At 38.8% G+C, this 11738-nt stretch overlaps 1 protein-coding gene across 2 annotated transcripts in view; it reads right to left on the reverse strand.

Moving 5' to 3' along the window:
• IQUB (IQ motif and ubiquitin domain containing) overlaps positions 1-11407 on the reverse strand; it is a 58992-nt gene extending 47585 nt beyond the window's left edge. For both annotated transcript variants that reach the window (XM_045062944.1, XM_045062943.1), the window contains exons 1-3: positions 11284-11407; positions 5756-6189; positions 2618-2752 (exon numbers count right to left, since the gene is read on the reverse strand). In XM_045062944.1, the coding sequence (XP_044918879.1) occupies positions 2618-2752; positions 5756-6185 (565 nt within the window). In that variant the 5' untranslated portion in view covers positions 6186-6189; positions 11284-11407. The remainder of the gene's footprint in view (positions 1-2617; positions 2753-5755; positions 6190-11283) is intronic.
• Positions 11408-11738: the final 331 nt, after the last annotated feature.

Genomic DNA, 11738 nt, shown 5'->3' on the forward strand with positions numbered 1-11738 from the left:
GAGATTCTAAAAAATCACAATGTGTTACGTGTGAACATGGACATATCTAGATCAGGGAAAATTTGATTATTTTCATACCCATTCCTCTCTCCAGTACAGAAAAGCATATACTCAGAGTTCTGTCCTTCCCTTTCTGCTTCTATAATAAGGAAATCATGTAAATAAATTCATGAAAAAGTGGAGTTAAGGCTTAGGTTTGTGCTGGGAAAAAGTGTACATCACTTTATTTTTATGTTATTTTATATCTTTTTTAGTTCTATCTCCCTTCATTGGTATATCCTATAAATTTACTCAAATTTTACCTATTTCAAGGAATACAAAACTATATATAATGTTATTGGCTGCTGTTTGATAGAATCTCTATCACTCTTCCGATGCATGGTCTTCCTAAATTACAGGTAGGAACTCGAACATACCAAAGATTTTGTGACACTCATTGTTAGAAATATATCAGATACCACCAGTCCATTTTAGCTATGTTTAAGAAAGACCCGTGAGTTTCAATTTCACACCCCAAATCCTTAACTTAAACAAGTAACATGAATATTATATGGACTTGTGAAAGGTTGCCCCAGAATATATCCATATCCTAATCCCCAGAACCTATAAATGCTAATTTACATAGCAAAGATGTCTGTAAGTTTTATTAAGTTAAAAAGTTTGATGTGAGAGATTATCCTGGAATATCTATGTGGGTCCTAAATGTAATCACGAATGCCCTTAGAGAGGAAGAAAGGGAGATTTCACTACAGAGAAGAAGATAATAAAACAAAAGTAGAGAGAGATTTGAAGATGCTCTACTGTGTGCTTTAAAGAGGGAGGAAGGGGCCATGAGCCTATGAATACGGTGTACAACTCTAGAAGCTGGAAAAGACAAGGGAGCAGATTCTCCCCAGAACTTCCAGAGGGAGAGCAGCCCTGCCCACATGTTGGTTTCATCTGACTGAAACTGACCTACGATTTCTGACATCCAAGACTGTAAGAGAAATCAGGTGTTAAGTTATTAAGCTTGTGGTTAATCATTACAACACCCATAGGAAACCAATATAGATTCCCAGAGCCCTTGTCATTCCTCTAGTTTGTGGAGGAGGCTTAATCCCACCAAATTTGAACTCCAATTCTAGTACTAGAAAAAAGCACCTCTGTTAGAGAGCAGCTGACATAGAATCAAGCTCTTTTATTATCACGGCTGACATAAGCCTGTTACTCAGTGGTGATGACTGGCACCTACACATAAAGTTTGGTCATGAAATACAAAGAACAGAGAGTCTCAAATACCACTGGCTAGCTACTCCAGTCTCAAAGTGCTCTCTCCTCCAATTCTGAACTTCATCTTATAGAGAATGCCAAGCAAGCAGTCTCAAACTCTGTTTTTGGAGTCATACCTATATTTAAGTTCAGATTCTACCGTTCATTTGCTGTGTAAATTTGTGTAAGTTTCCCAAGCTTTAGTTTCCTTCCTTCAAAAAAAGTTAGTAATAATACCTACCTCAAAGGGTTGTTGTATGGACTGAATGATAATGTGATAATGTAGGTAAAACATTCTGTAGATGGACTAGCACATAGTACATCTCAATAAATTAACCATCATGATTGTTATTACTAATAGCTATTTAGTTGTTTCCCTACCCGAGCTTTAATAGTCAGTTGTTTGAATACATGAGCATCTCAGTATTACAACACATTCATTATAATAGTTTTCTAAAAATAATTTTGAAATTGAACTGATTGTTTTCTCTGATTTGATGAGGAGGAATTTAAGAGGTATGGTTTACTCATTTTTAGTGTTTAGGATTTTCCCACATGCAGAAAAATGTTTTTATTTCCCTGGAAAGTTTTTTTGTGGCATCTTTATAAGTTAAAACAAAAACTTCAAAACTAAAATATTAGCATCTGTGCAGACATATTCTACAGAAACATTTATTTAGCTAGGCTGCTCTTGCTCTCTCTTTCACAGTTACAAAGACTATGTCCTCTCAGGACACGAGGCTACTATAAAGTGGGCTACTCAATAATGCCCATAAAAAAGAAATCCACTTGAACACCATGGGAAAGTGAGTTGACCTTAATGTATCAAGACTGACAGAGAAACCATCTTCAGTCCTTTTCTTATTCTATATATACTCATTCTTCATCAACTTCCCTCAGCCTCATTGTCTCCCACTCCCCGCACAGAACCTACTTCTAGCCACTCTAAACTTCTTACAACTTCCTCCAGAGTCCCAGATTTTCTAACTTCTTTGGGACTTAGCACAAATATTACCACTTTAATTAAATGAAGCTTTCTAGACGCTGTTTCTTTCCTCTCTGTTCTCACAGTTTTTTGTGCATATCTCCATTAAGACATTTACACATTATGTGGTAACTATTGCATCATCTTTCTGACTAGTCTGTAAACAATTTCAGAATGAAGATTTTGTTTCATATTTCCTTACGTCTTCAGTTCTTACCTAAGTACTTAGAACAAGTATGTCCTCAATAAAAATGTGTTGAATGAATGCATAATCATAATATAATGTTCAAAGAGTAGACATCAATTTAACAAATCAAAGATCTTGATTATGCACGTGATAAAACTAAAGAAGGCTTGGTAGGTTTTATTAGCTTCCCAACTTACCTGAATATCTTATCTGCAGTATATTAGATGGGATCTTTAGTAGATATGAAAAATGATCCTTGAGGTATTTTACAGTGATATCTATTTTAAAAGGCATTATAATTTCCTGGCCCACAGGAAAAAGTACAACTTTTACTGTAGATAAAAAGAGAAAAGAAAGAACCATAGTCAAAAGCAAGGGTCAGCAACCTCGAGTCCACAAGCAGAGAGAAAATGATGGAGCAAGTTAACCTTAATTTCCCCCAACCCCAGCTCCAAGTTCCAATCTTTTTTCCATTCTCTGCTATGAGGATCCAGGCACATTCAGAATTACCTCCTCACTCAGAATTCCACAAGAAATAGGAAATAAAACTAAACTGCTTTTCAAGAGTCCCAATATTTGATATCATACTGGTATTAATTGGTACTAATCTGGTATTATATTATTCAGATATAAATAGAAGAACATCTCAGAAATGTACTGAATAGCAGAACGGGAGACCCGGAGACCTAGGGAGTGTCCTTGAAGCTGTGATGTGCATGTGCAGGCCTTGATTATATATTGATAGCATACATCCATAAGTCAGTGCATATTCATGAAGTTAGGAAAATCCAATAGAGAAATTTTCAAAGAAAAAGATATCTAAATCCATTCTTCTTCCTATAATTGATTTATGACTATGGCTGCCAAAATGTAAAACAGAAAAATCACTGTTCATTACAAATATCTAGAATAACTAATACAAATCTACTTTTCACAAAAATGGACATTACGTGGCTCACTACCCATTCTATAAAATAGGAAATGAAGACACTTACATGTTGATAATAAAGAAAAACCTTATAGAAGCTTCTTATAATGGGGTAAACTTTCTTTTTTTATATCTACAGACTTTTACATTTTAATGGAGAAGATGTAATGAGTAAGATGTAAGAAGTGAGTGACAAGTGACAAGTAAGATAGAGGGTGGAGTACACACTGTAGACCAAAAAAGTTTTGTACATTTCTAAATTCCTGACATATGACAATTTTCATAAAGCTAAATGACACATTTATCAATAACCCTAGAATAGAATTTAACTAGGCATTGATAATGTTGAGGTTCTTTCGGATTGTTAAAACTTATTTTCATAGCTATCAACAAAGAAAACACTCTCACAGATGTTGAATTATCAGAAACCTAGTCTAGTTGTTTTATAGAGTCAAAATTCTATGGTTAACATATTTTAACATTTTCATGGCAGTGATTTCCTAAGCTTTGGGAAGGGGAGGTATGTGAAGGAATTCACGAACCCTAGAAAGCACAGGGCCAAAACAACTTTATTCTAATTTCCATGTGCTTATTAAAAACTACAGTATCAGGCAATCACAGAGATATCAAAAAATGGAGCCCAGGGACTGCCTGGCTGGCTCAGTCAGGAGAACATGTAATCTTGATCTCAGGGCTGCAAGTTCAAGCTGCACATTGGGCACAGAAATTACTTTAAGATACAAACGAACAGGTCTTCTTGACTGGATTGTTTTTGGGTGCTGAGTTGGTTAGTTCTTTATAGATCTTGGATACCAAGGGGACGCCTCTTACACTGTTGGTGGGAATGCAAGCTGGTACAGCCACTCTGGAAAACAGTATGGAGGCTCCTCGAGACTTTAAAACTAGAGCTACCCTATGACCCAGCAATTGCACTACTGGGTATTTACCTCAAAGATACAGATGGAGTGAAAAGAAGGGGCAACCTGCACCCCAACTTTCATAGCAGCAATGTCCACATAGCCAGACTGTGGAAGGAGCTAAGACGTCCTTCAACACATGAATGGAGAAAGGAGGTGCGGTTCATACATACAATGGGATATTACTCAGCCCTCAGAAGGGATGAATGCCTACCATTTGCGTTGACATGGATGGAACTGGGGAGTATTATAAGTGAAATAAGTCAAGCAAAGAAAGAAAATTATCACGTGGTTTCACTCATATGGGGTATATAAGGAAAAGCACAGAAGACCATAGCAGAAGGGAGGGAAAACTGAATAGAAAGAAAACAGAGAGGAAGACAAACCACGAGAGACTCTGGAGGCGGGAAAACAAATGGAGGGTTGCAGAAGGGAAGGGGGTGGAGGGATTGGGTAACTGGGTGATGGGTATTAAGGAGGTCATGTGACATAATGAGCACTGTTATACACAACTAATAAGTCACTGAACACTACATCAAAAACTAATGATGTACTATATTATGGCTAACTGAACTTAATAACAAAAATAGCTTTTGAAACAAATAAACAAGAGGGAGAAGGAGCAACCAGTTAATCAGCCAAGTAGGCTGCTTCTAGGTATAACCACCTTCTTGCTGCTCCACTTTGGCTTTACCAACAATGCAGTAATAACCCCTACATGCCATGAACATTATGCCTTTAATACTAACCAATAATGCAAGAGAACAACAATTTTTCCAAAGCTAAATATAAAGTTAACCCTAAGCAGAAGTATGGAAATATGTAAAAGTAACAAGATATGAAGAATGAGCCCTGGATATGAAATGAGGAATGTGGAGTCAAGTTCCATTCCAACTCTTTCTTGATAGCGATGAACAATTAATTCCAAAGAGGCATGCAAAAGAACTACAATTATACTCAAGAATCTGTCCATTTTCCAAAGCTCCTAAACGTTTTTAAAAACGTACTTTACTTAGGAAAAAATGGATCAATATCAACTTAAAATTTAATGGTGTTCATCTATTTTGGGAAAATAGAACAGAATAGAGTATCTTTACACTTAATTAAGAGATCAGGGGCACCTGGGTGGCTCAGTGGGTTCAAGCCTCTGCCTTCCGCTCGGGTCATGATCCCAGGCTCCTGGGATGGAGCCCCGCATTGGGCTCTCTGCTTGGCAGGGAGCCTGCTTCCTCCTCTCTCTCTCTGCCTGCCTCTCTGCCTACTTGTGATCTCTGTGTGTCAAATAAATAAATAAAATCTTAAAAAAAATTTAAAATAAAAAAAATGTTAAAAAGAGATCAAGTGGTAGTAGCTACAGAAGTTTGGTGGATAAAGGAAAGTGAAAGTAATGTAATAGCAAATATAAAACAAATCTTCAAGGAAAACAAATTTAAAAAAGCAGCCATTCTTCAAAATGAGGAAAAGAAATTCCTATCTTCCCTATGTAATACCTGTTGCTAAAGGATTTTTGACTGATGCTTTCAGAGATTCCTTTATAGCCTTTATCTTATCCAGAAAAGCCAGAGATCCAGGCTTTGAATTCTGTTTGGCTGGCTGCATTACATTATCATATTTAGTTAGATAGTGCTCTGTAGAACTTTCTGGAGAATATGAAACTTGTTTGGGCAACAAAGCTTCTTCCATGCGTTGTTCTTCATCTTCTGGTTCCACGTTTGATAAACCCTGCTGACTTTCCTCCTTAGCATGTGTTGTATAGCCCTCACTGGATGGTTCAACTTCAGATTCATTATCTTCTGCTTGATCTGACTCTGGAAACTCTTCAGAGGGAAGTGGAATACTGATAATCCCAGAAGCATCTTTATTTTCTTCTGATGCATTCACAACATTCTCAGCATCAAATTCTTCTTCCTGATCAGACATTTTCCTGAACCAAGAAAAATAAATATTTACTACACATAAAAATTTCTACACCAGATATCAAATTCATTGGTGGTATACAGCAGTGTTTATAATACACTGTAATGCTCCTTGTTATTTTGTTTTAAAATACTGATTATTTATTTTAGTAATGGCATCAAGTAAAATTATTGGTGGAATTTTTAATAAAAACACCACAGAAAGTAAAAATTAAACCAAAAGAGAACCTCACAATACAATCAATTTGAGAAAAATCTACTGTCAAGAATATACTGAAAAATAGGGGCACCTGAATGGCTCAGTTGGTTGGGGGGTCTGCCTTCAGCTCAGGTCATGATCCCGGAGTCCTGGGATCGAGCCTATCTTGGGCTCCCTCTTCGGCTGGGAGTCTGCTTCTCCCTCTGCCTGCTGCTCCCTGTGCTTATGCACACACTCACTCTCACTCTCGCTCTCATTCTATCTCAAATAAATAAATAAAATCTTAAAAAGAAAAAAAATACTGAAAAATATTTTAAAATATACTGTCGCCTCTTCCTTATTAAAAAGAACAATGCCTTATGAAAGGACTTATTTGAATAGCTGCTTGTTTTTTTCCTGAACACAAACTAACAAAGGATTTATGCTTCTGGGATTACAACTGATTAGAAGCTCCAAGGAATCCACCAGCTCCACAGCAACCATACCCTGGATAGTACCACTCTCTGTAGTAGTTTTGGTCTCACAAACTGTAAGCAAGTCTCCAAGGACCTTTGTTCCCCAAAACAAACAGATCAACAAATGTGGGTTGAACTTGGAGCTGATTAGGGCATGAGGTACAGCAACCAAGAGCTTTGGCTTGGGAGACCATAGGACAGCATCCAGGACATGGGCCAGAGTGGGCTAGGGCAGCCGACGGCCAGGCTTCAGGGGCGGGAGCTGGATCAGAGCAGTGAGGAGCCCGTCTGCGGGTCGGATACCTATAGAAGCCAGCAGCCAGGAAGGAAGGATAGAAGTGGCATTGAGGCATATTTCTGTAACAACAGCAGGGGCAGATTAAAATTCAGAACAGTAGTGAGGTGAAAAAGCTGTGTCTGGGGCTAACAAATTCAGCACAGATCCTTACAGAGAAAAAAAAAAACCTTAGTCACTGAAGTTGTCTGGCTGCTAGATGACAAATTTCCAAAAATATGGAATATCTGGAATAAAAATATGTATGTGTTGAATTAAATGAATATAGCGTTAGAGTTGAAGAGAGAATTAGTAAACTAGAAGATAAAGAAAAGGATTTTATATAGAATGCCCCAAAGAGATAAGGATATGAAAAGTATGAGAGATTAAGGACCATGCAGAAGAGAAAAAGTCTAGCATATTTTACTGCTAAGTGTATCTTCACTTAAGCGGAGAATGCTTTTGTATTTTCAAAATAAAAAATAACAACCGAGACTATATGTGGCCTAAGAAGCCCTTTCCAGAAAAAGTCTGTCAGTCCCTGATCTAATATATGCCAAATTGGAATCCCAGAAAAAACAAAAAGAAGAGAGAAAATATTTTTAAAGGTGATGGCTGAGAATTTTACAAAACTGATGAGAAATATGGATCCAAACAGCCAAGAGGCATAACATAAATATATGCCCAATGGGATAAGTAAAAATAATTCAAAGCCACACACATTAACAGAGTAACAAAAAGAAGATATGGAAAGCATATAGTGATAAAGGATATATCATCTACTGCTTTGAATAATATTAATTTACTAACATTAATACAAAGAAAAGTAAAATCACTGCTGATTTCTCATCAGAAGTGTAGAAGCCAATGTAACAACAGACTAATTAAAAGAAGATAACTATCAACCTAGAATTATACACCTAGCAAATTTCTCTTTCAAGAAAAAAAATAGAAATATTTACAGATAAGTTATACCACGATACCTGCTCTAAAGAAAGTTCTAAGGGTTACACTTAAAGAGGAAAATGGGCTCAAAAGATGTTCAAAGTGCAAAAGGAAAAGTGAACAAATAAATTACAAACATATGGGTAAACACAAATACTGTCAACACAAAATAACAGTAGAAAATTGAAATCTTAGACAATAAGAATATATAATTGGGAAGGGAAAGATGAGAATGAACGGTTCACAAAATTGAGGGCTATGATATTCTGAACCCCAGACTTTGTGAAATTAAATATACATACCTGAATTTCAAGTACAACAACAACAACAAAAAAAAAAATGAAAGCTTTACACTTCCAAAATAATAAAGAAAAAAGTGAAATGTGAAAAAACAAATAAAAACTCAAATTTTTAAAATTTCAAGAAACCTCTTAAGGTTCTCACCTACAAAAAAATTTTCCTTTTGGCTATTTTCTCCTATAATAGGACTTAACGGCCTGATTAAAGAAAGACTATCATAAAGAAGCCCTGACTCCTGGCAACCTACTCCTCCCACCCCTTTGGAGAGACTGAGGTCATGCTTTTGTTTCTATCTGATGGATCATCCTTCCAGCAAAATAGCCAAGATGTCATCTTCTAAAACAGAAACAAAATCAAGAATGTCTGCTCTTCAAAAAAAAACATAACTAGAAAACTAAAGGGACAAACCATAGCCTGAGAGAGAATTTTCTGCAAAGCTTCTATCTGATCAAGGACTTGTAACCAGAATATATAGAGAACTCTCACAATTCAATAAGAAAAGAGTAACAGTTTAAAAGTGAGTAAAATAGTTCAACAGGCAAGTCAACAAGAGTACATACAGAAAGCAAAGAGGCGGGGACAGGACTGGAGTGGCACAAGTGTGATGTAGCACCTGCACTGAGCCACACTTGCAGGTGCACCTGAAGATAAATCCCTCCTCAAATTTGGGGCCTAGCTGTCTCAGTGGCCTCAGTCTAGCCCTGGTCCCGAGAACAAGCACATGAAAATATGCTCAATGTCATTAGTTATTAAAGAAATGCAACTTCATATATATATGAGTATATATATGTGAGTATATATATATATGTGTGTGTGTGTGTGTGTGTATATATATGTGTGTGTATATATATATGTGTGTGTGTGTGTGTGTGTATATATATATTTTTTTTTTTTAGTCCAACAATGTCAAGTGCTGGTGAGTATGAAGACAAGTAGAACTTATAGCTTGATGGTGGAAACAAAAATTGGTACATTTGAAATAACTTATTTTTCTTATAAAATTAAACATAGATGTATCATATGACCCAGCAATCTATGTTCTTTACCCAGATAGAATGAAAAACTACATTCATACCAAATTTGCAGACACAAGTTTATAAAGCCTTTATTCTTTTTTTTTTTTTTTAAGATATTGTGTATTTATATGCCAGAGAGAGCGTGAGCACAAGCAGGAGGAATGTCAGGCAGAGGGAGAAGCAGGCTCCCCGTTTAGCAGGGAGCTCGATGCGGGACTTGATCCCAAGACCCTGAGATCATGACCTGAGCTGAAGGCAGATGCTTAACCAACTGAACCACCCAGGCATCCATAAAGCCTTTATTCTTAATCACCCAACACCGGAAACAACACAAGTGTTCCTCTGTTGAGGCATGGATCCTCATACTATGAGTCACAAAATGGACTACTACTCATCATCAAAAAAAAAAAAAAAAAAAAAAGGGATAAACTATTGATACAACATGGATGAATCTCAAATGCATTATGCTAAGCCAATTCTAAAAGCTACATACTGTATAATTCAATTAAGTGAAAAAGCAAAGCTGATGGTTCACAACCTCTTGAGTTCCATGGGGGGTAAAAGCTAATACCGAACCCCAAACATGGACTCCAAGAAGAAACTAAAGAAAGAGGCAGCACTCCAGATTTGCAGGTGGCAAATTTAATAAGCGAGGGAACTTACACAATAGGCTTATCTTTGGCAGCTGCAAAACAGTAGATCTCTGGACCCACTAGCCAGAATCTTAAAGAGTTTATCTATAGAGGCCTTTATTGGGTTCAGTCAGGTATCCAGTCCAGACGGTCTCAATTACATAGTACTCTCTGGGTCCTTAAAGCAGCCTCTAGATAGGGACCTTGGGTGGGAGGCCCATTCCAAGGACAGGGGAGGAGCCTGTGATTGCCTCAGTTCAGTTCACTGGTCAGCCAGCAATCACACCTTCATGACTGCCTCCAAAGAAAACACATGCCAGTACCTACCACGTTACGGGTACAACTACATATTTATATAGGGACAGAACAACTGTGGAAGACAAAGGGCAGAGGGGAAGACATGGGTGTAAAACAGAATTTCACTGTTCATTCTTTGTACTGTTGGAACTTTCTATCTTGTACATTTGCCTATTCAAATGTAAATGTTTTAATCTTAAAAAACTGTTCAGAAAGAAAAAACAAGTCCCTATTATGATTGCATACAAAAATGTCCCTCTTGATCATAGGGGAAGGGAGGGAAAAATGAAACAAGATGAAACCAGAAGAGACAAACCATAGGAGACTCTCAATCTCCGGAAAGAAACTTAGGGTTGCTGGAGGCGGGGGGGGGGGGGTGGTGGAAAGATGGGGTGGTTGGGGGTTGGACATTGCGGGGGGCAGGTGCTGTGGCAGGAAAAAAAAAAGTCCCTCTGTCACCGACAACGCATGATTTCACTGATGTATCTAGAATGTTAGTGTAACCGGTAAGGCAAGGCTCCAGTTTTGCCTTCTACCAAATACACCTGTTGAATTTTTAAGTTTTTAGGAGGCACGGCAAAGACCATGGGAGGGGAGGAGAGCGCCAAGGAGGAAAGCCTGAAAGCCCTCTATTGGCTCGCCTGGAAACGTCGCCATGGATGCCTACACGTCTTCCAGTGTCAGATCTCGGTTACACTCACGTCTTGCTTTACTGTCACTTAAGATAAGCACTCCGGGTGGGAGATGCTTCCGAACCCCAATTATGAGATCCAGAGCCAGGAAAGGAACCAAGAAAAACGGCATGTTTTGCACGATTTTTGAAGTAGAGGTGGAACACTGTCCAGCGGCCACGCAGTCCGCAGAGCCAAGGCGGGACCAGCGCCCCGCACAAAGTTCTGGGAGTCCCGCGCCGTCGTCACCAGTCCAAAGCCGGTCTGAGGGTCGGGGGGACCGGGAGAGGGCAGCCCAAACCTGTCCTCCTACCTGACTGAGAAACGCAGCTACTCGGGTCGCAGAGGTTTCTCAAGAACCGCTCCGAGGAAGCAGCGTCCACACACGCCGCATTCTCTGTTGCCAGCCATATCCTAGCAACCGCCCCACCACCGCCCCCTCCCGCCGGACTCCGATCCCGCGAGAAGAGGCGGTGCTCGCGTGGGAAGAAACGCCGGGGAGGGGAGGGCGGGGCCGGGGTTTGGCGTGGGGCGGAGCCGTGAGGCAGAGGGAGGGGCGGGAGGAAGAAGGCGGCGGGGAGGGCTGTCGCGTGCAGGTTACTTAGATCCCAAAGTGAATGGTACGCTAGTTTCCAAACTTCTCTTGCACCTGCGAAAGGGCGCAGTTCTCCGAACCAAACGCTGACGGCAATTTGGCTTACAGATACAAAACATCGGATTTTGGCGAAAATGTAAATATCAAATAAGATCTTGACGTAAAAGAACACA

This window comes from Mustela putorius, unplaced genomic scaffold (genome assembly GCF_011764305.1).
Source record: "Mustela putorius furo isolate JIRA1106 unplaced genomic scaffold, ASM1176430v1.1 tig00003845_pilon_pilon_pilon, whole genome shotgun sequence".
NCBI lineage: Eukaryota > Metazoa > Chordata > Mammalia > Carnivora > Mustelidae > Mustela > Mustela putorius.